Here is a 23,230-nt window from a genome sequence, read left to right on the forward strand (position 1 = left end):
GGGCCTGCGGAAGAACCCAAGTCTCTGCCTCATCACTTAGGCTCCCGTTACTTCGACGGATGCCGCCAATGCGCAGGTGCCGGGGAAAGGGGGTGGAGGATTAGACTAGCAGCGTGGGGGTGGGGCGTGGTGCCAGACCCGGAACGTTTGTGCTAAGGTTCCGCGAAGCCGTCGGAACGCTTTTCTGGACGTCCTGGAGGCTGTTCTTTTCCTCATCTATTCTACCCAACCTGCTGCCGCGAGCCCAACGGCAGCGGCCGGCGCGCGCCGGGAGCGAGACAGCGTGAGGCCACGTGAGGAGGCGAAGGAGGCGGTGCGCGGTACAGGTGGGGGGAGGGGAAAGAACGTTAGAGTTAAGGGGCTCGGGGTGGGGGGCGGGGAGAAGATGGGGGAGTCCTGAAGGGTGGAGGGAGAGAAGAACCCAGAGGGAGAGGGAGCGTCCTGGGGGCCAGTGTGGGCCAGGAGAGCCGGGGAGGGGGAGCGTCCTGGGGGGCAGTGAGGGGCAGGACAGCCGGGGAGGGGGAGCGTCCTGGGGGGCAGAGAAGGGGAAGAGGGGGAAAGAGTTTAGGAAGGAAGGGAGGAGAGCTCTAGGGGAAGGAGAAAATTAACAGTCTGGAGGTCCTACCGAGGATAGACTCTCAGAGGAGAAAAAGGACAATGAAGGAAGCATGGGACTGAGGGGAGAGGGGGGAAGACCCAAGGATCCTGAGAGAACTAGGCTTGGAGGTACTGAGGAAAAGCATAAAAGATAGATTCTGACAGAAGGCTTAGAATGAGGAAGTTTGGGGGACTGTGAGGGAGGACTGGTCTAGAAAATCAGTGAGAGGGATGGGAGGCCACCATACCCAAAAAGGGAAATTAGCACCATGCCTAACACCTAGTGTTACATACTTGTTGATGGCTTGAGGTTTGCAAAAAACCTTACAAATATTATCCCGTTTGATCCCTGCAACACCTCTGGGAGGTACGTGCTGTTATTACTGTTTTATAGATAAGGAAACTGAGGCACATAGGTTAAGTGACTGCCTAGGGTCACATGGCTAGCAAAGTGTCTGATACCAAATTTGAATGTAGTTCTTCCTGACTTCAGATTCAGTGCTCTATTCCCTTTGCCACCCTAGCTGCCCAATTTATTTATTAAGCACCTACTGTGTGCAGAACCCTGTAGGGATATTGGATTCTAAGGAATATGCAAAGTTTAGATAAGAGAAATTCCTTGCCCATATGGAGCTTACATTCCTATAGGAGGATAAGACAAAGACATAGATACTTCTAATATATAATATTACATGCTAAATACATTAGAGAGGTACAAAGCAAATCCCTGCTTGAGGTGGGAGGGAAAATGGTAATTACAGACTAAATGGGGAATCAGGGAAGGTTTCCTCAAGAAGATGGCATTTGAGCTGGGCTTTAAAAGATGGTAGGATTTCAGCAAGTTTGTGAAGGTGAGGAAGTCAGAAAGAAGAGCAAATTTAGGGAGAAAGATAAGCTCAGTTTTGGATCGGTTTAGTGTGTTCTGCTAGTGGGACAAACAGGTGCATATGTTTTGTAGGTCATGGAGATGTGGGTCTGAACTCAAAAGAAATACCAGGGCTGGAGACAGGAGCCAGGGGCAGGAGAGGTGGAGCGGGAGAGCATCCTGAGGGTGAGGGTTGGGGGCGAGTGAGAGACAGGAGGGAGGGAAACTACTTTGAGAGGTGTCAGGGTGGAGGAGATAACTATCCCTAGGAAGCATGGATATGAGGGAGTTAGCCTATGTGGAAGGTCAGGTTTCAGAAAGGAGTATGGTGTAAGGTGATTGAAAATCCTGGGGAGGGGGAGCGCAGGGTTAGAGTGATAGCTGAGGAAGTAGGAGTAAGTGTATGTGTAAGGGAGATTTGGGTATAGCTCAGAGTATAGTCTCTGGAGGTTTTGTAGGGCAGGGGTGATCATATGTAGGGTGTCAGTTGGCCCCCTGGACCTCTGAGAGGGTGACTGGGTCTGGCACATGGTGGTTATCAGTAACGATTCTAACCTCTCCCCACTTTTGTTTATAGGTTGTGAGGCTCCTTCCCTCTGGCACCACCATGTATGCTGTGTACAAGCAGGCTCACCCTCCCACGGGGCTGGAGTTTTCCATGTATTGCAATTTCTTCAGCAATGCTGAACGCAACCTTGTAGTGGCTGGGACTTCCCAACTTTATGTATACCGGCTCAACCATGATGCTGAGGTAAACCCTTTTACTTCTCTATATTCCCATTCCGTCTTAGCATATCTCCACTTTCCACCACAATTACATCCCTCACCACCTTGTCCCAAATACTTTGGACCTTTCCAAACTGATTTTGAGGAGAGAGGGAGGGAGGGAGAGAGAAAGAGAGAGAGAGAGAGAGAGAGAGAGAGAGAGAGAGAGAGAGAGAGAGAGAGAGTGAGTGAGTGTGTGTGTGTGTGTGTGTGTGTGTGTGTGTGTGTGTGTGTCCGCGCGTGCACTAAGCTAAATGGTTTGTTTGGTTTTTTCTCTTCCTGGGTCTAGGGGTGGAGTGATGGGTAGCAGTAGGAAAGATAATCCCAGTTGTTTAGACTTCTGACCTTGATCCTCCTACAGACCCTGAGGGACAAGGGGAGGGGATTCTGCTCTGCATCCAGGGGTGGGATAATGATCTGACTTTTCCTCTGTGTTTGTTTCTCCCAAGACTTCAACCAAGAGTGATAGGAACGCAGGTAAGCAGCTGGGCCAGGGGGTGGAGAGGAAGATCTGGTGTCTTAAAGTCTTCAGAGGACAGTGTTGTCTGTGGACAGGACTACACGTGTAGGTCCCTCACCCCAATATACCTCTGCTTCTAATCCCAGAAGGGAAACTACACAAGGAACACAAAGAAAAGCTGGAACTGGTGGCCTCCTTCTCCTTTTTTGGAAATGTCATGTCTATGGCCAGTGTGCAGCTTGCTGGAGCCAAAAGAGATGCCCTACTTCTCAGTTTCAAGGATGCCAAGGTGCCAGAGCTATTTGGTAGGGGTGAGGGGAAGGGGAGAACAAGGCAAAGGTGGGCTGCTTTCCCTCCCTGTGTTTCCATCTCTATAATAACAATAACAACATCCACATATTTTCTGGATATATTTGGGCATATTTGGATAACTATGAAAAAGTTATTTTTTCTATCTCTGCAACAGTCAACAGAATATTAAATGTGAAAAAAATATAATGGCAGATAGTTACTAGACTTAGCACTGTTTCCATCTGAACTCCATCAAAAAAGATGACAATTTTTTTATATAATAATGATAATTTTGTTAGCACTTTAAAGTTTGCAATGTACTGTTTTCATAACCTTTTGAGGTGTGACCATTATAATACTTTATAGATGAGAGAACAGACCCAGAAGGATTTAGAATTTAGAACTGGATGGGATCTTAGAGGTTATCTGGTACAGGGGGTTTTAAACGTTTTTGTGTCATGGATCCTTTGGGCAGTGTGGTGAAGCCTGTGGACCTCTTCTCAGGATAAAAGCATAGAATAAAATACACAGGATTACATAGGAAATCAACTTTTTTTGAAATACAGTTATCAAAATACTTTTCGAAAAGTTTATGGACCCCAGATTGACAATCTTTATCTAGTCGAAATCCCTAATTTTACAAATAGAGAAATTTAGTCCCAGAGAAATGAAGGCACAATAAGTGACAGAGAGCTGATAACTACACAGACACATCTCCTGACCTATGTCCGGCATTCTTTAAACTCTTTCATGATGTCTTTCCATGATATTAGATCATACATTCAGAGATTCAGGCCACAATCCTGGGAAAGAGTAAATAAACAGGACAGTCCTCATTCTTCCACTCGAAGTGAACTGTGGTACTGAAGGTACTGATCAGACTTCATGAAATTAATAACCCCATTTGGGTTATTTTACTGGATCAGAAATATAAAACACTTTCAAATATCCAGAGGGCTTTCATGGAGGAGGGATTAGGCTTTTTCTGTTTGGCCCCAGAGGCAAGAACCTCTTGAGAACATAGGGAACCAAAAAGTGCATCTTGGCCCTGGATAAGAAAGAAGTTTATAAAAAGTTAAAGCAGTCCTACAGTGAAATGGACTCCCTTGAAAGCCCATAGTGAATTCCCTGAAGTGGTTCTACAGAGACTTTTCACTAATGTTGTAGTGAGAGCTTTTGTTCAAGGATTAAGGTAAGTGCCCTACAAGGGGTCCTTTCCCTGGTTGACAGTTCATGATTCTTGATAGGAGTTCCACAAAATATGATTCTTTAAAAAAACAACCTTATGGCATCTGATTTGTAGAACACTTACATATTTACGCTGGTTGTCTACTTATCCCAGCTCAGTACTCTCCAGCCCTAGGTCAGCTGACTCATGGCTCTTGCTTGTGGAATTAGGATGGGGAAGAATGGAATGAGGGACCCTGACCTTGGATAGACCTCCCTTAGTCTTGGTTCATAGGTGGGGCTTAGACAAGGTTAACCCTGAAGTGAACTTTTGGATTTCCCATAGTGTTTCTGACTGAATTTGCTTTGCCCTCCTGGCCTCGAAGAGAGGTAATATTGTCAGTCTAGTGCCAGGCATGGGGTACAGAATCCCTGTGAGTGCCTGAGACAGTATGAAGGGCTGAGAATGGAATTAACTCTTCTCTTTTTCCACCTGGTCTTCAGCTGTCAGTGGTGGAATATGACCCTGGGACTCATGACCTGAAGACCCTCTCACTACATTACTTTGAGGAGCCTGAGCTGAGGGTAAGAGTCTTTGTGCCTCCTCCCCAGGCCCTATGAATTGTCTCCCTCATCCTCCAGTACCTGGTTCGGTGTGGCTGTAGTTTCCTACCATCCTCAGGATGAACCCTGTAAGTAGGGGCCTCTGGGTTCTTTGAGGTAGGAATTAAATTGGAATCCTCTAAGTCTGAGTTAGGTAGGGATTTCTCTTCCTCTACAACAGGAGAAATGTTTCTGTGCCTCGGATATATTCATTGTGGACCTGAATTGGTACTGGCCTTGACGCTACCTTCCTGTCACCCTTTACTCTTCTTCTCAGGATGGTGTTGTATGGAACCTAGCATAGGCCCTGACAGGTGATAACCTGGCCCTGTGTTCTCCTCCAACCCTTTCCCCCCATCCCAGGATGGCTTTGTCCAGAATGTACACACACCTCGAGTGAGAGTGGACCCTGATGGGCGCTGTGCGGTCATGCTGATCTATGGAACACGACTTGTAGTGCTGCCTTTCCGAAGGGAGACCCTGGCAGAGGAACATGAGGGGCTGGTAGGGGAAGGGTAAGTGTTCGGAAAGGGAGGTTGAGGAATTCCTGGGGGCCTATAGAAAAGCTGGGGCCTGTGAACTTGGGGGTTTTCTCCATATGTTTGGAATTGGGCTTATTCTGGAACTCTTCTACCATTCTTGGCACTCCTTGTTTTGGGGGTGTGGACTTGGGTTTGAAGGGCAGGGGCTCCCCTGGTTGAGGAGAGATATATGGGTCCACCTTGGGAGCATGAGTTGGAATTGCCCACAATAGGGATCCCAGATAGAGCTCTCCTTCCTCCTCTCCTAAATCTCTCTCCCCAGGCAGAAGTCAAGTTTCCTGCCAAGCTATATTATTGATGTTCGGGCCTTGGATGAGAAGCTCCTGAACATTATTGATCTGCAGTTCCTTCATGGATACTATGAGCCCACCCTCCTCATCTTGTTTGAGCCCAACCAGACCTGGCCAGGGTAAGGACTTTCCTTTGTTTTCTTTGACATTTGTCAAGAAAATAACAGTGCCAGGGGCAGCTAGGTGGTGGATAGAGTGCTGGCCCTGAAGTCAGGAGTACCTGAGTTCAGATCTGGCCTCAGACACGTAACACTTACTAGCTGCATGACTCTGGGCAAGTCACTTAACCCCAGTTGCCTCACAAAAGAAAAAAAAAATAACAGTGCCGGTAGACAAAAAAATAGTGCTTTGGTGCCTTCAAAGTAAGTGCTTTACAGATACTCTCTCATTTAACCCTCACAAACCATTGAGATGGATACCGCAAATATTATTTTCTCTGAGAAAAGGGAACTGAGGTTTAGGGAGGTAAATATCTTGCCTGTGGTCACAGCTAATGAATGTCATGGGCAGGTTTTGGATTCTGCTCCTTTCCTAACTCAATCCAGCACTCTTTCCTACTATACTGCCACACAAAACGAGGCTGAGTTTGCAAGACAGTTACCATAGAGTTTTCCATTTCTCTAAGAGTCTTACTACAACAATGATTGGTGATGCTAGCACCCAAATAATTGCCAGAGATCTTTTTTCCCTGGTGTGATTTTCTTCTGAAATGTCCAGTGATATAGTTGATTTTTTTTTGTAGTTACATTGCATTCAGTTCACTACCTGATGCATTTATTGTCACAGGGAAGAGTTTCAGGGGCAAAACTAGGAACAGTAGGGCGTAGTGCAGAGAAGTACTTCAGTTCGACATAAAGAAAACTTTCCCAACAGTTAGAGCTGTTCAAAAGGAGACTGGGCTGCCTTGGAAGGTAGTGAGTTTCTCATTATTGTAGGTCTTCAAGCAGAGCCTGAATCAAGCAGTGTCCCCACTTGTTAGGAATGCTGTAGAGAGGATTTCTGCCCAGGTATGAACTAGAGGAACTCTGAGATTGTATGAAGTTTGAATTCTTAATATTTCACTGAGAGAATGCTTAAGAATTTGGGTTTGAACCCAGTAAAGAAGTTAGTCTTTTCAATTTCTAGTCACTTTTTGATAACTTTGGGAGTCTAGGTGATCTTATCCAGTTTCTTTTGAGAATAGAGCAGCCCCAGTCCCAGAGCAAGTATAAACCTTCTGGTATTTGCTGTTGCCCTTCAAGAAGGCCTTGGTTGCCTGCTTAACTGTAATTTTCCTGTGTTTGATAGCTTATACCACAGGGGCTTATATGACCATTATTACCTCATGTGGCCTTGAGGGTCAGATATTTGCCCTCCACATTGCTGTTTACCAGATTTCACTCTTAAGACTAGTTTTTGGATTGCACACAGCACCAGTCTGAGATATTTTAGAGATTTGACCTATACTTTGGCAGCTTCGTTGTCTCTGGGGGCTATGACAAAGGCTTCTGGGTTACTTAGTAAATCAGGCCCCAGAGAAATTCTACAAAGGAGATTAAGACACTGAGTCTAACCCTGGTTGTTCTTAATTCAGTACTTGGGCTGCTTTCTTTATGGGCTCAACCTTCATTCCTTCTGAATATTTTGTACCTATCCAATTTGAAACAGCATTTAAACAAAGTTAAATAAGTACATTACCACCCCTGTACTGATATGTCTTTTGTGCCCTCATTGCCTTCTGATGACTTTTACTCACTTCCCCCTCTAACCAAGGGAGGGCTGTATAGCATGACATGTGCCCCTCTCAAAATTAATGTGCTTCCTCCTTGAACCCTCCTCCCATGTCTTATGGTAGATGGCTTTCTGGTAGGATACATGCTCCAGGGTGAGCCTGAGGCCTTCTCTAGCACCCTAACCCCTACCCCCCCCAAAAAAAGATGCTTATGGTAGCCTCTGAGCCCCTATATTTTCTTTGGCCAGACGTGTGGCTGTACGACAGGATACATGCTCCATTGTTGCCATCTCTCTGAACATCCTACAGAAGGTTCACCCAGTTATCTGGTCCCTCACCAACCTGCCTTTTGACTGTACCCAGGCTCTAGCAGTACCCAAACCAATAGGTGAGCAATGGGCCCAGGGCCCAACCCATTTCTCTAAAGATTCCTTTCTTTTAGGGATGCTGGAATGTTGGGTGGGGGTGGGGGAGGCTGGCAAGAGGCTAGAGACTCTTTTCAGAGAAGCTCTGCCTACTTGTCTGCCTCTCCTTGCAGGTGGAGTAGTAATCTTTGCTGTCAACTCACTCCTCTACCTGAACCAGAGTGTCCCACCCTATGGCGTTTCCCTCAACAGCCTTACTGCTGGCACCACAGCCTTCCCTCTACGTGAGCCAACCTGGGAATGGAAGGGGGGAGGTGCTGGAGAGATAGGAGGGAGTTGTATATGGTGGGGGGAGATGAATAGAGTTGAAGGAAAATGGTCTAGATGGGAAGAATTGGGCCTTTGGGGGTGGGTCTTAAGTCACTGATGTGCTCTCTCTGCTTGTAGGCATGCAGGATGGAGTGAAGATCACCCTGGATTGTGCACAGGCTGCCTTTATATCCTATGACAAAATGGTCATCTCCTTGAAAGGGGGCGAGATGTGAGCCTGCTCTGATTCCCCATGACTTTTGGCCCCTTTCCCCTGCTCTGCCTCTGATTCTGGCTGCTCCCTCCCTAGGTCTGGGTCCAAAGATTTGGGTTCAAGTCAGGCTCTGCTGCTCATTGTTGGTACTCTTTTTGAGCCTCATTCCTTCCGTAATAGAATGAAGGGCATAGCCTAGATGATCTCAGGGCATTCAGCTCTAGGTCTGGTGATCCAAGTAGAATTCTGTCCTTCTCTTGACTCTACTTTCTCTTCCCAGCTATGTACTGACCCTCATCACAGATGGGATGCGTAGTGTCCGATCCTTTCACTTCGACAAAGCTGCTGCTAGTGTTCTTACCACCTGTGTGAGTTCATGTGATGAACATAGTCAGTCCCTCTGTCCTGGAGACAGAGGGCTAGGGAGTATCTATTATGGAGGAGAAGATAAACTGGTTAGGGGAGAGGACCCTGGAAAGCAGTGGGTGGGGAATGGTCTCATAAGAAGAGAAGGCTTTTGACGCTCTGGAATATTCTCTTTTCTTTCATCTCCCCAGATGATCACCATGGAACCAGGTTACCTTTTTTTGGGCTCCCGTCTTGGGAATTCACTTCTACTCAAGTATACAGAGAAACTACAGGAACCACCAGCCAGTGCTGCCCGAGAAGCCCCATCACGGGAGGTTTCTGACAAGGTTAGATTTCTTACAGCACATGAAGGCACCCTGAAGACCCTCCAGGTCAGTAGCAGAAAGGGGCCTCAGTACAGAGACTTGGAGAACAGAAAGGGGTAGACATAACAAGATTTCCCCCAATACCCTTTGCTCCTTCATCCCTATCCCCAGCTTGTATTTTTATAGAGTAAACCCTAAAGTATTACATTTGTAAAGTGTGAATTTTTGTTATTATTTCCTCAGGACGAGCCGCCTGTCAAAAAGAAGAGAGTGGAGTCTACGCTGGGCTGGGCAGGTGGTGGGGGACATTGGCCTGGCCTTGGGGGTGGGAGTGAGGAAAAGTAGCTGGGATTCTGAATAGGGGTGGGGCTTGTGTTTTGGCGGAGAATCTGATCCTGAGCCTGAGAGTGTCTGACTGGGCTGATGTTGCAGGTGGGAAGTCAGCTCCCCAGGATGAGGTGGATGAGATTGAGGTGTATGGCAGTGAAGCCCAGTCTGGTACTCAACTGGCCACCTACTCCTTTGAGGTGAGAGAGAATTAGAAAGGGAAAGGGAGGTGTCTTTGAAATACCTTTCACCACACCCACCCACCCACAATTGTTCCATTTCTGCTTAGACGTTGACTGAAGTGTGGGATTGGGTGAATTGGGCCCTGAAACTGTATCTGTCTCTCTGACTTCACAGTCCAAGATATTTATCTTGTCTCCTCATAGTTTATTGCCCCTTTGCCTTTAGTTCATTCCCATTCCCCTTCTCAGTCTGTCTTCTTTCATCTATTCTGTTTTCTCATCTCGAACTTCTATCTCCTGCCCAATTGAGGGAGCATAGCAAGCTAGAGTACCTGACCTGGAATCAGGGAGAACTGGGTTCAAGTTCTACATCAAATATTTATGAATTGTGTGATACCAGGCAAGTCATTTTAACCTTTTGAGTCTTAGTTTCTTCATCTGTAAAATGAGGACGATAATAGGATGTACCTCATAAGTTTGTTGGAACGATCAAATTATAATGTATACAAGACACTTTTTAAACCTTAAAGCCTTATAGGGATGTGAGCTATTATTCTTATATCTCTGCTGCTCCTCAATTTGTCAGGTGTGTGATAGCATCCTGAATATTGGACCCTGTGCTAATGCTGCCATGGGAGAACCAGCTTTCCTGTCTGAGGAGGTATCCCACCTATTTGGGGCATTTTTCTTTTGAAGGGAGGCAGCTGGGGTTCTAACTCTGAGGTTAGACTCATGGAACAGGTTGGGGCCTTGAGCTAGGGTGAGGGAACCTGAGAGACCATGGGTGACCAAGGTATTGCGGGCCATGCTGGGAACTACTGGGGGTCCTGTAACTGATGCCGTTTCTTCCTGTTACCCACTTTGTAGTTTCAGAACAGCCCAGAGCCAGATCTGGAAATTGTGGTTTGCTCCGGTTATGGCAAGAATGGAGCATTGTCTGTGCTTCAGGTGATGAGTCTATTATCTTCCCCTTGGGGTGAAGAAGGGGAGGGGATGGTTTATAGTGAAGAGGGACTTTCAGGGTAGGGCCCTTAAAAAGACTGATAGCAAAGGGGGAAAGGTCTGGGGAAGCTGGCCCTGCACCCTGCGAAGGCCTGCAGCAGAGAGCGTGTGCTGTAGGTCTGGTACCGGTGCCATAGTAATCGCTACTCCTGGTCCCTCCCTGGGCTGCCTGCCTCCTGTTGGGCTGCCTGTGAGCAGCAGCTAGGAACACATGGAGATTTCTGGGGGAAAAGTCAGGAAGAATAAATCCCAACATGTACTGCTTCCTTCCCTACGTGTAACGTGCCACAGGAGGAGGCAGTGGGAAATGAGGGCCTGAGGTGAATGTAAAGGGTACTATAGTTGATGTCTTTCCCAACAAATCTTTGCTCCTCTAGAAGAGCATTCGGCCCCAGGTGGTGACAACCTTTGAGCTGCCCGGCTGTTATGACATGTGGACAGTCATTGCACCCTTACGAAAGGAAGAGGTCAGACCCCACCTTTGGGAAATCCCCCCACCATTCCTTTCCCCTAAGCCTTGTCAAAGCTAACGTGAAAACTAGAGTGAGGCTTATGCCTATTATTTTTTATTCTCCTTATCTCCTGTTGTTACTTTTCAATATTGGAGCTTAACTTAAGGTTGTATAAGCCAACAGATTAGGTTTGTTCTCCTAGGCATGGGTAAATGAGAATATAGTTTACTACATGGTCTAAGCACTTCTATAAAATATAACTCTTAAAATGAAGAGTAAGAAAATTTAATGAATAACTGTTAATTACAAAGTAGGTAATTAAATCTTAATGTTAAATCTTAACATCTTAAATATGTTGGAATGGAAAAGGCTCTGCATTTGGAGTCAAGGGACCTGAGTTCAAAACCACTTTCTTACTCTACATGAGTGACCTTGGGAAAATCCCTTAAAACCTCCATGATATTTCTCTGTGTCCCATCTCCACCCCTCTCTTGCCACCCTGTGTAGGCCTCCTCTGCTATCTGTTTCCTTCCCCTTATTGTGGGTTCCCTAATCTTATGTCTTCCTCTGTCTTCCTCTCCCCCAGGATGAGACTACCAAGGGGGAAGGGGCAGAACAGGAGCCCAGCTCCCCAGAAACAGAAGATGATGGGAAGAGACATGGCTTTCTCATTCTCAGCCGGGAGGATTCTACCATGGTGAGGGGACAATAAGGGGAGGAGGACTCTGATGTGGGATGAGTATGGGGTACTGAGAGACAGGCTGTTGTTAGAGAAAAGAACACTGAACTGGAAATGAAGAACCCAAGGTTGGAGTCCAGTTCTAGTATGTGAGCTTCAGCAAATCACTTCCCCTCTCGGGGCCTTGGGTGTTTTTTCTGTAGAATGTGGGAGGCAAGATTAGATGATCTCCAAGTTCTCATTGTTAGAGGTAATACCCATTTATAAATACCTTTTCAACTCTTCAATGGGAAAGGAATGGTTTTCAACCCTAGGCCTGAGGTCTAACGTCTTTTCTTTTCATACCCCCTAGATCCTACAGACAGGTCAGGAGATCATGGAGCTGGACACAAGTGGCTTTGCCACGCAGGGTCCCACTGTCTATGCTGGTAACATTGGGGACAATCGCTATATTGTCCAGGTGTCGCCCCTGGGTATTCGTCTGCTAGAGGGAGGTGAGAACTTCAGAGCTTAGGGTTAGGGATAAGACATGTGAGAAGCATAATGGAGTATTCAAGCCTGAGTGCCTGGGCCTGCTCCTTTATTAGTAGGGGGATTGGATCTGGCCCTGGGATGGTGATGGATCTGCCACTTGCCTTGCAGTGAACCAGTTGCACTTCATTCCTGTGGATCTGGGCTCTCCCATTGTGCAGTGTGCTGTTGCTGATCCTTATGTGGTCATTATGAGTGCTGAGGGTCATGTGACTATGTTTCTTCTGAAAAGTGATTCCTATGGGGGAAGGAACCATCGCCTGGCTCTTCACAAGCCACCTTTGCATCATGTAGGGGAATGCCAATACTCTCCAGCCTCTCATTTCAATCATTTATCTCAGATCTAATTCCTTTTCTTTCATTTCCCTTTTCCCACCCCACTAACTCCTGAAGATAATTCCTCTTGATTTTTCTTACACCCAAACCATATTCTTAATCCTGTCCCTGACTACCAATTGCCTTTCCCTGCCGCTCTGAGATGGTGTGCTGACTTCTGTTCTTTCCCTATTACAGCAGTCAAAGGTGATCGCACTCTGTGTGTATCGGGATGTCAGTGGGATGTTTACCACTGAGAGCCGAACATCTGGGCCCCGGGATGAGCTGGGAGGTCGAGGGGGCCTGGAGGCTGAAGGCCTGGGACCTGAGATCAGGTACATATATGGAGAAGGTACCAGGGCCACAAGCTAAAACTTTGAGTGTGAAACGTGATTGTGCTTTATCACTGTCTGCCTTCAGCCCCACTGTGGATGATGAAGAAGAGATGTTGTATGGAGACTCCAGTTCCTTGTTCAGTCCCAGCAAAGAAGAGGCTCGAAGGAGCAGTCTCCCACCTGCTGACCGAGACCCTCCCCCATACAGAGCAGAGCCCACCCACTGGTGTGTGCTAGTACGAGAGAGTGGGGCCATGGAAGTGAGTGGCCTTTGACCCTTCTCCCTCTTCTCCACTGACCTGGGTGTGCTACTGTAGGAGAGTGGGAGTACTTAGGTGTATTAACTCTTGACCTGAGCTCTGTGTTAATATAGGTTTGTGGGCCTCTGGACAGCAGTGATACCTACTCCACTGATATAGCCTCTTTGTGTTAATATGGAAGAGTGGGGATCCTCTAACTCCTATCTTTGTGGTCTTCCTGCATTGATGCAAGAGGGTGGGAAGGGAAGGACCTTTTGGCCACTTAACTCTCTTTTTTCTCTTGACCTTAGATCTATCAGCTCCCAGATTGGCGCCTGGTGTTTCTAGTAAAGAATTTCCCTGTTGGGCAGCGGGTACTAGTAGACAGCTCCTTCGGACAGCCAGCCACCCAAGGTGACACCAAGAAGGAAGAGGTGACCAGGCAAGGGGAACTTCCTCTTGTTAAGGAGGTGTTACTGGTTGCCCTGGGTAACCGTCAGACCCGCCCCTACCTTCTGGTGAGTTTTCATAACACAAGACTCCTCCTTTCCCCTAAATGATTTCCATTATTGCCAGGAGCCTTGAGTCTTCCCCACCCTCCAACCTTAACAGCCTCTTCCCTCAATATTCCCCTTAGGTTCATGTAGACCAGGAACTGTTGATCTATGAGGCCTTTGCCCATGACTCCCAGCTTGGTCAGAGCAACCTCAAAGTGCGATTCAAAAAGGTACCTGAGCCCCTGAGCTCCTCTACTTCATTCTCAGCATAGGCTATAACACATGGGTCAACCCACTGGGCTCAGCACCTAGACTGTGAAAAGACAAGACTCACATACAGAAATAATAGTGGTCAGGGAAAGCTTCATGGTGATGCTGGGGGTAGGGGTGGTCATAGGAGCTAAGTCCTGAAGAATAAATAGTAGTTGGAGCAGAAAAAACACTGGTAGAAATCTCTTATGTCCCAGTGTCTAGATGCGAGTATCCTCCTTAAGGGTCAGACTACCTGGGAACTACTTCTGGTATGACAAGGTGTTCTCTCCACCTTTCCCACCCTCACTGCCTTCCCCTGTACTTTCTTCCATGCCTTAGGTTCCCCACAACATCAATTTCAGGGAGAAGAAACCAAAGCCATCAAAGAAGAAGCCAGAAGGGGGTGGAACTGAAGAGGGTGCTGGTGCTCGGGGCCGTGTGGCTCGATTTCGTTATTTTGAAGATATTTATGGCTATTCAGGGGTCAGTGGGACATGGGGGGAGTGAGGCAGGTTGATGACATGAGGGGTGGTCAACGAGACAGGTTGGAAGCTTTGGATGAGGTCTGAAATGTTCTTGTGGGGCAGCTAGGTGGCGCAGTGGATAGAGCACTGGCCCTGAAGTCAAGAGGACCTGAGTTCAAATGTGGCCTCAGACTGAACACTTGACACTTACTAGCTGTGTGACCCTGGGCAAGTCACTTAACCCCAATTGCCTAAAAAAACAAACAAACAAACAAAAATGAAATGTTCTTGAAATGTTCTCCCTTACCAAGGTGTTCATCTGTGGTCCCTCACCCCATTGGTTGCTGGTGACTGGTCGGGGAGCCCTTCGATTGCATCCAATGGGTATTGATGGCCCCATCGACTCCTTTGCCCCTTTCCACAATGTCAATTGTCCAAGGGGATTCCTGTACTTCAACAGACAGGTAGGAATGGAGTAGGAACAAAAAGTCCTTCATACATCCCTCCCCTCATGCATGGGTCATTGTCACTCAGATACAGTATTTCTGCATCTAGTCCTTTCACGTGACTGCCAGACTACTCTTTCTATAGCACCACTTTGCCATGACTCTCTCCAGCTTACAGATCATCAGAGCTTCCTTGAATTCTACAGGATATGGCCTTTAAAACTTTTTAGCTTGGCTCTTGAGACCTTGCTCAATCTGATCTCAATCTGTTCTTCCTATCAGGGCTGTCCTAGACATGCCATGTTTACAAAAACATGCCATCTCCATGTTTTGCTCACACTGTGCTTCTAGATCTTCAACAATCCTGCATACTAGGTCCAGCCCCATTTTCCTCAGCTCTAGGAGGTCTTTCCCAACTACTTCATATATTAACTCTTCTTAACTCTCATACCTCTGACTCCAAGTCTAGACTACACAGTCTAGCACTGCATTATGTAGCCTTGGATTTTTTTTTTCTGTTATGCACATAAAGCTTGTCTCCAACTAGACTGACCTCCTTGAAAGGAGGACCCTCATCTTCTCTTGTCTCCCAGTTTACCCAGAAAACTAGGGAGTTTGCAAGTGGTGTATACTTTGGGGTGAGAACAAGTTGTCTTTTGGAAATGTAGCATTTGAGATGCCTGTGGAACATCATTTGAATGAGGAAATATCTCCAGAGGTTATTTTAACTGGGAGGTGGTGAGATCACTTAAGAGAATTCAGAGATGATGACCCAGGACAAGGCCTGGTAGGGGAGGGGAAGGGTTACATACACTTGAAATATCAATGGCAGTTCAGCAAAGAGACTAGAATGGCCAGACAGGTAGGAGAAGCAGTGCTATGAAAATCCAATGAAAATGTTTGAGTATTGAGGAAGGGATGATTAGCAGTGCCTAATGTTGCAGAAAGGTTAAGAATGACTGAGAAAAGGCCATAGGGCTTGTTGGGAAGCTTGTAGAGAACCAGTTTCATTTAAGTAGTGAGATTTGTAAGTGAGAAGGAAGAAAGGAAAAGAAATGGAGACAAGGAGATATCTCTGGAGTTTAGTTGTGAAGAAAAAAGATAGAAAACAGTCAAGTGAAGGGGTTTTTTGGTTTGTTTTTAAATTCTGTAAGAGACCTTGGTGTATTTACAAGCAGCAGGAAAGGATGAAATAACGGAGATTGAAGATAAGTGTGGAGGAGGGTCACAAGGACAATTGAGGGGGAGTTCTTGGCGAAGATGGGATCAGGGGTATAAAGAAATACAGTGGTGGATAACTGGCTACCTCAGAGGCCGAAGCAAAGGTAGGAATGGATACTGATGTTTCAGACTATAGGGGATGAGAAAGCTCATGGTAGATTGCCTCTTTTTTTTTTTTTGGTAACGTAAGAAGGGCTACCCAACAAAGTATATTAATATTTAACTGAATGGGAACGTGGGTGGGTTAATATCCTATTTTTTAAATCATATGTAGGTGGGTGAGGGTCAGAGGGGCATGGAAGGCTGTGCCCAGGTCTAGGACCAACCTGCCTGATCTCCCTTTTCCTTTCTGGATTCCCCAGGGAGAGCTTCGGATCAGTGTCCTCCCAGCCTATTTGTCCTATGATGCTCCCTGGCCAGTAAGAAAGATCCCATTGCGATGCACAGCTCACTATGTTGCCTATCACGTGGAATCTAAGGTTAGCAGCCTGTCCCCCCTACCTCCTCACTTAACTACTCACCTAAACCATACCTGGAGGTGCCTAGAACGAAATCCCTTATACTCTCCACCCTATCCTGTTCCTATACCTCTTTGAAGAATTTCCTCTCTTTTGCCCTTACCTAATACCCCTTAACCCTACTTCCTCCAAACAAACCAAATAGGTTTATGCTGTGGCCACCAGCACCAATGCGCTGTGTACTCGCATCCCTCGAATGACAGGCGAAGAGAAGGAATTTGAGACAATAGAGAGAGGTTAGTGATTTGACCACCTAGCTTTCCCTTTTTCTTCCCCTCACATCTTCCACAACCCCATTAGCTCCTATCTCCAATGAATGTACTGTGTCCTCTAAGAGTAATGGGACTGGGGGAAGGGCTGACTATGACTCCTTTTGTCCTCCTAGATGAACGCTATATCCACCCCTTGCAGGAGGCCTTCTCTATCCAGCTTATCTCTCCAGTCAGTTGGGAGGCCATCCCCAATGCCAGGTAAGACCTTGGATCAGAACTTCCCCATCCACTTTTCAGCCCTCTTGGTATCCCTTTAGAATAGTGTTTAGAGTACCTGGTGTTCTCTGTAGGATTGAGCTGGAGGAATGGGAGCATGTGACCTGCATGAAGACAGTATCCCTTCGCAGCGAGGAGACTGTCTCTGGCCTCAAGGGCTATGTGGCTGCTGGAACCTGCCTCATGCAGGGGGAGGAGGTCACATGCCGAGGCAGGGTAAGCAGCCATGTACACTACAAGAGGGACATGGTTCTAGGAATGGCTGGCCTCGAATCTTTAAACTGCCTACCCCCCCACAGATTCTCATTATGGACGTGATCGAAGTAGTTCCAGAGCCAGGACAGCCACTGACAAAGAATAAGTTCAAAGTGCTGTATGAGAAAGAGCAAAAGGGCCCAGTGACAGCTCTCTGTCACTGCAATGGCCACCTGGTGTCAGCCATTGGTCAAAAGGTAATGACTCTGTGTAGCTCTGGAGTGAAGCTTAGGCTAAAGGGGATATGCTCTGACCAAGCCACCCTCTTCTTCCCTCTGTTTCCCCAGATCTTCCTGTGGAGTCTTCGGGCCAGTGAGTTGACAGGCATGGCTTTCATCGACACACAGCTCTATATTCACCAGATGATCAGTGTGAAGAATTTCATCTTGGCAGCTGATGTCATGAAGAGCATTTCTCTGCTTCGTTACCAAGAAGAGAGCAAAACCCTGAGCCTGGTGTCCCGGGTATGGGACTGAGGCATCCAGAACCTAGGAGGGGATGGGAGGAGGGTTGGGGCCCACAGGAGAAGATACTAAGCTCAGTTTACCCCCAGGATGCCAAGCCCTTGGAGGTCTACAGTGTGGATTTCATGGTAGACAGTGCTCAACTTGGCTTTCTGGGTGAGTGAATCTGGAACCCAAAGGGGTGGAAAGGATATTTCCTAAGATAGTTTGCAAGGAATTTGACTTGGGTCTGTTGACTCTTCCCCTCTGCCCCTTGCCCCCAACAGTGTCAGACCGGGACCGCAACCTCATGGTGTACATGTATCTGCCTGAAGGTGAGTATGACTTTCCCACAATCCTGACTGTAGGAAGCCATTCATCCATCCCAGGGATTTTTGAGGCAGGTGGGAGGAGAGAAGAAAATGACAGTTTATCTCCCTAATCCTAGCCAAGGAGAGTTTTGGGGGTATGCGGCTGCTGCGACGGGCAGATTTTCATGTGGGTGCCCATGTGAATACGTTCTGGAGGACACCATGCCGGGGGGCGGCAGAAGGGCCTAGCAAGAAGTCCATTGTCTGGGAGAATAAGCATATCACATGGTTTGGTGAGTTAGTCATTGAGAAGGGAAAGGTGGTGGTGGGGGAGAGGTCCTATGCCAGGCCTTTGGTTAATAATGCCTGCCACATCTTTCCTCCAGCTACATTAGATGGTGGCATTGGGCTCCTATTGCCTATGCAGGAGAAGACATATCGGCGGCTACTGATGTTGCAAAATGCTCTGACCACTATGCTGCCCCACCATGCTGGCCTCAACCCCCGTGCCTTTCGGTGAGAGTCAACCACCCCTTTCTAATAACCTCCTTACCCACTCCTTTCTTTAAATGACACTATGTTTTTAATCTCCCCAAAATGTAGGATGCTTCATGTTGACCGTCGCATCCTACAAAATGCTGTACGCAATGTCCTTGATGGGGAACTCCTTAATCGTTATCTCTACCTTAGCACCATGGAACGTGGAGAGCTTGCCAAGAAGATTGGAACCACACCTGACATTGTAAGCATCTTTCCCAGACTCTCAATTTATTGCCATCTCTCTCTCTATATATATCTGCTTGTGCCTTACCATGCCCAATCCTTTGTCTCTCTCCTTCCAGATTCTGGATGACCTATTGGAGATTGACCGTGTTACAGCTCATTTCTAGTTGCCCCTACTCCAAATACATACTTTTGGATAAAAAAAAAGAGGTTTTTGTTTTAAGGAAACTAAAGGGTGTGGGGATGTGTGTAAGAGTATTTATTTAGTTTACTTATTTTCTGTGAAGAAGCTGCCATGGGATGAAGTAAGAGGGGCCTTCCTATCATTGAAGACTCTGCTGTTAGCACCCCATAACTAAAGAAGTTGCAGTTGGAGGCTAAGCACTGCATCCACTCCTTTATTCTATGTCCTAAGGGGCCTCCCCTGCCTCAGTCCGAGCAAGTAGAGAGACACTTGTCTGTCATCTCCCTGTTCTTGGCCACTTGACTCCTGTGGGTCTTGCTGCCCTGGTGGCTGATGCCTGTTCCTCCTTTCTTTGTTGAAGGAGGTGCAGCTGAGGGTGAGTATGACAGGGCCACCCAGACCTAGGGCTCCATTTTCTTGAATATCTCCTCAGGTTCAGACATGACACCCAGGGAAACCAGGAATTTGATGATCATGGAGGTTAGGTGCATTGATAACATCTCCAACCTGGAGCCAGGAGAGAGAGTTAAAGGTGGGACCTAGCAATGATTCCAACCCCACCATCATTCCTCTTCCCATTCCCCTCCCTCTCTTTCTCACAAGGGTTGTTGCCCGCCTCACCTGAGGACAATTTCAAACTTGAAGCTCTCCCATGTGACCTTGACCCAATTCAGAAGGCGTCGGTAGAAGGTACCTCTTGTCTGCTCTCCCACCAGGCGGCTCCAGCTCTTTACAGCACTTCACCACCATCCCAAAAAACCCCGTAGCATTAGTGTTTTCTCTCCTTTGTATACATTCTTTGCTATCCCATCCTTTTCACCCTGGACTTTCCCTTCACCAGAAAGTACTAAGACAGCCAAGCAACCCATCTTTCCCCTCTCTGTTTTGAATTTTTGGTGGGTGATAGGCTTAGTAGCTATTAACTATCCAGGCTCCTCATTGTGTTAGTCCAACACTTGGTTAATTAAACCAAGGCAATTAGCCTGTGTTGGGATAGAGTATGGGCAAGACCCATCCCTTCTTTGGCCTTGTCTTCCAAGGCACAAACCTCTTAGCCATGAGGAAGTAACGGTTCACAGGGGCCTTCAGGGTCATGGTGATGGCACGTACAGTGTTGAGGTTGCGCAGAACGAGCAGCATGGGGCGGGGCAAGGCCTTCAGCACCTCCATGATTCGGGCAAAGTGTTCTTGGGCCATTTCCTGCATGTAAGCTCTCTCTGCATGGCTCAGCATGCCAGACTGCCACAATTGCTCCATATGAATTGGTCGTTGCATTAGGATCTCACAGAACAGGAAATAGTCTTGGGTATGGGAAGGAGAGGGGATGTTAGACACTGGGGATGGGGAGAGTGTGACAGCTGTCTTAAAGTACTTTGAGGCAAAAGTGTTAAACTCAAAGCCCAGCCTCAACCAGACTACAATGTAACTGGGGAATGTTTAACAAAATAGCAACATAGATAATGTGGTTTATTTGTGGTTTTCTAAGTCATCAATATGGCATTTCTATTTGAGTTTTGCATCTCTACCTTAAAGACTGTTGGGAAAAAGGGATTAGCCTAGTTCTGGTGTGCAGTGAAGATACAGAACAATGAGAAGTTTGCCAAGGTAGAGTTCAAGTGAAGCCTTACAATTATTATTATTTTTTTTTACAACAATGTATAAAAAAAAATAGCTCTGGTGGGTTCTTCTGCCAGGTAATGCAACACAGAAAGAGATGAATTTCCAAAGTGCTTAGGTGTTTGTGAGTAACAAAAGAAACCTAGGAGAGGGCTTTTTCTTTCCTATATGTTAAATGAGGGGACTAGACTGGAGTTCCTGCTCGGTTCAGCCAAGCAGGAAAGTCTGCCTAACCAGGAGAGCTTCCTTGAACATAAGGAGGTCTTAATCAAGTTTAAAAGGTGAGGTAAGGGCAGTACCCCCATCAATACTGAGCAGAGATCCAGAGTTAGGTTAAACAGTAGAAGGCAACTGTCCAAAGTAGAGATGTATCAAACATGGAGCCCACCACATTTCTGAGTATGTCCTGAACCAAATTAAAATGTAATTTGGAACTATTTAAAAATAGTACTAAAAAAATAAATAAAAACATACTAAAACCATAGTAACATTGATAATGGCGTGGTCTAAACACTCACATGTCTGGAAAACTTTAATTGTGCATTCCACTTTCATATAATGATTAGTCATTCTAATATACTGTCAATACTTAGAATCATTTGTGTTGACCACCTGTGTGGAAAGCCTGACTGCTTGCTTGAACCCCAATCTCAGAAATCCAAGCAACACTTTCCAACCAACTAGAGACAGTTTAGGGTAAACTGGTAAGCCCACCCCTCAACATCACCTCATCCCCTTTCTTACCTTCAACACCAAGCTCAGCAGAATGCTTCTTCATGGCTGCATCATCCCTCAAGATAATGGCCCGCCATAGTTGGCACAAGGCCAAGCGATCCCTGGGAAGGGGGTGGTGCGTGTGACCCTTTCTGGTCAGATCAGACATTCCACCCCTCGTTCCTCACAACTTCATGGTCTCTGGGGGCCTACAGGGTTGATTCAATACAGATAAATGATCTCTTTCCTCTCTTCCCCCCCCCCCCCCAGGACTAGGGTACTGCCATAGGTAGGGATCTTACTTCTCATCCAGGAACTGGTAGAGGCCATGATCCAGCAACACCAATTCTGCCTGCCCATCTGAGCCTTTCCGTACCAATACTAAGAGAGAATATGGGTGGGGAGTACCCAAACGTAGCCCAACTTTAGATGACCCAGACGAATCTCTTCCCTCCCAAGAGTGTGGCATCTTACCATTTCCAGGATGGGGATCTGAGTGGATGAAGCCCGTGTAAAAGATCTGTTCAGCAAATACTCGGATCAATTTAGATGATATCTAAAAGAGTGGGTACCCATTAAGAGGTAAGAATCACTTCCTCTGAACAGAAATGGGGCATCCCCAGCATTATCAGGGATAGCACAAATCTGAACCCCCCAAACTACCTCTGATGATAAAAAGTATGTCATAAAAGACACAGATAAATCCCACTCTTCCTCTTTCACATATTAATTTTGCAAACAACTGTGTTTAGAGTATGTTCCTGCCCTGATGGAGATCATCAGTCTAATAGATAAAATGCATAGGTCATACACAAATTACAGAAGTGCAGACAGACAGGTTCATACTCACGTCACTCAAACTGAGCCCCTGGTTCTGGATCTCTTCCACATTGTTGATCTTACAGCCATTACAAAAGTCAGCAGTCAGCACCCTCTGGAAATTGGGAGACAAGGTCTGATAAGCAGGCCAGATCTGCCCGGCCTGAGAATAGTAAATTGGGGGAGGGTCATTAGAAGACCTAGTTTGGGTAAGATAGGGTAAGTTGTGGAAGGGAAAGAAGATCCTGAATTAGTTCTCAGGGAACCTCAGGGCTCAAACCTTGCTGGACTTGTCCCAGTGAACACGGGGCACTACTACGTAGTGAAAGTGCTTCAGGTCATTGGCACAGCGCTCTGAGTTCCGAGCCTCATTCTCAAAGTCCAGTTCTTGGGCCAAGGTCCCTTTTAGGTCCTGAGGTGGGGAATCCAAGAAGGCAGGTCAGTGCAGGAACTGGGTTGTACATGGGGAGGCTTGATAAGAAGGGAGTCCTGAGGTAGCAGATCGAGAACATCCCCAAAATGGAGGTGGTTACCTCATTAGACTGTAGTCTCCCCGAGGCCTAGGTAAAGCTGTATTTTCCACTCCCTCTCTAGTGCCATGTGCAATGCATTTAAGGGGCTGTGGCCAGAGCTACCTTGAGGACCCAGCTGAAGCCAAAGCTGGGATGCATGAACTCGATGATCTGCAGCAGGAGCTCAAGGGTGTAGATGTCCCCGTCAAACCTGTCCCTTAGGTCAATGTACTGCACCTGTACTGGATGCAGGGGTCGAGTCATCTTCTGTCTCATCAACACACACTGACCTCTCCTATCCCACTCTATTTTAGAATGCCTTGCTTCCTTTAAGAAACAGCCTAGGGACCATCCTATTTAAAGCCTTTCTTGATTCCCTGTTACAACTGCTTTCATTCCTTGAGTTATCTTGTATTTCCCACCTAGCAGAGGGACCCCATTTACAATCTGGAAATGGTCTTAGGTCAGTTAAGGAAAGGCTAAACATTGTGGTACTTGCTTGTGAATGGACCAGCTTAGAAAAGGAAGAGCAATGGGGGCTGAAGCAGGCCAACAAGACTTCCTAGTAGTAGTGGGCCTGGGGTTAAATGGGCCCTGGAGGAAATGGAGGAGGGAAGGCATTCCAGGCATGATTAGGAATAGTGAGGAAAACTAGGAAATGGGGCGGGGGAGGGGAGAATAACAGGAAAGGATGGGAAGGACCAGATCATGGAGGAGCCTTGAATATCACTTCTATGAGTAATGGCCAAGTATTTATTAGTGATCTAATTTCAAACCAGTGCAGCTAGAGGAGATGGGGAGGCGGGGTAATAGGCTACTGTACGCTGTGACATAAAGAGGACCATGTAACA

General features: G+C 46.9%; 2 protein-coding genes across 13 annotated transcripts in view; one reads left to right on the forward strand and one right to left on the reverse strand.

The window, feature by feature from the left end:
- The first annotated feature begins 144 nt into the window (after nucleotides 1–144).
- Nucleotides 145–20,818, forward strand: CPSF1 (cleavage and polyadenylation specific factor 1). Of its 7 annotated transcripts, XM_078153833.1 has the most exons (39): nucleotides 145–326; nucleotides 2,040–2,213; nucleotides 2,677–2,704; nucleotides 2,834–2,976; nucleotides 4,650–4,730; nucleotides 5,112–5,263; nucleotides 5,553–5,699; nucleotides 7,540–7,679; nucleotides 7,830–7,940; nucleotides 8,104–8,197; nucleotides 8,460–8,547; nucleotides 8,737–8,874; nucleotides 9,097–9,148; nucleotides 9,286–9,380; nucleotides 9,949–10,023; nucleotides 10,230–10,310; nucleotides 10,742–10,831; nucleotides 11,403–11,513; nucleotides 11,848–11,989; nucleotides 12,138–12,316; nucleotides 12,540–12,676; nucleotides 12,762–12,936; nucleotides 13,227–13,433; nucleotides 13,553–13,642; nucleotides 14,004–14,147; nucleotides 14,440–14,592; nucleotides 16,158–16,274; nucleotides 16,459–16,549; nucleotides 16,699–16,783; nucleotides 16,876–17,017; nucleotides 17,101–17,253; nucleotides 17,344–17,520; nucleotides 17,610–17,676; nucleotides 17,787–17,834; nucleotides 17,948–18,103; nucleotides 18,197–18,326; nucleotides 18,414–18,552; nucleotides 18,653–18,743; nucleotides 19,321–20,818. In XM_078153833.1, exons 2-38 carry the CDS (start codon nucleotides 2,070–2,072, stop codon nucleotides 18,698–18,700), a joined length of 4,350 nt encoding a protein of 1,449 aa, XP_078009959.1. In that variant the 5' UTR covers nucleotides 145–326; nucleotides 2,040–2,069; the 3' UTR covers nucleotides 18,701–18,743; nucleotides 19,321–20,818. The 7 variants fall into 7 exon arrangements, with proteins under 7 accessions (XP_078009959.1, XP_020850873.1, XP_020850877.1 ...); XM_020995214.2 differs by having other exon boundaries at nucleotides 18,653–20,818; XM_020995218.2 differs by having other exon boundaries at nucleotides 145–320; nucleotides 18,653–20,818.
- Nucleotides 18,551–23,230, reverse strand: part of ADCK5 (aarF domain containing kinase 5) — a 63,049-nt gene continuing 58,369 nt past the window's right edge. For 5 of the 6 annotated variants that reach the window (XM_078153837.1, XM_078153836.1, XM_078153835.1 and 2 more), the window contains 9 exons: nucleotides 22,503–22,616; nucleotides 22,148–22,279; nucleotides 21,899–21,982; nucleotides 21,523–21,604; nucleotides 21,351–21,429; nucleotides 21,079–21,170; nucleotides 19,766–20,018; nucleotides 19,339–19,455; nucleotides 18,778–19,224 (listed from right to left, as the gene is read on the reverse strand). In XM_078153837.1, the coding sequence (XP_078009963.1) occupies nucleotides 19,119–19,224; nucleotides 19,339–19,455; nucleotides 19,766–20,018; nucleotides 21,079–21,170; nucleotides 21,351–21,429; nucleotides 21,523–21,604; nucleotides 21,899–21,982; nucleotides 22,148–22,279; nucleotides 22,503–22,616 (1,059 nt within the window). In that variant the 3' untranslated portion in view covers nucleotides 18,778–19,118. Of the gene's footprint in view, nucleotides 19,225–19,338; nucleotides 19,456–19,765; nucleotides 20,019–21,078; nucleotides 21,171–21,350; nucleotides 21,605–21,898; nucleotides 21,983–22,147; nucleotides 22,280–22,502; nucleotides 22,617–23,230 lie in introns of all 6 variants that reach the window. The other variant, XM_078153834.1, reaches the window with a different exon arrangement.

Source organism: Phascolarctos cinereus, unplaced genomic scaffold, assembly GCF_003287225.1.
Source record: "Phascolarctos cinereus isolate Bilbo 61053 unplaced genomic scaffold, phaCin_HiC Scaffold_4;HRSCAF=312, whole genome shotgun sequence".
Lineage (NCBI taxonomy): Eukaryota > Metazoa > Chordata > Mammalia > Diprotodontia > Phascolarctidae > Phascolarctos > Phascolarctos cinereus.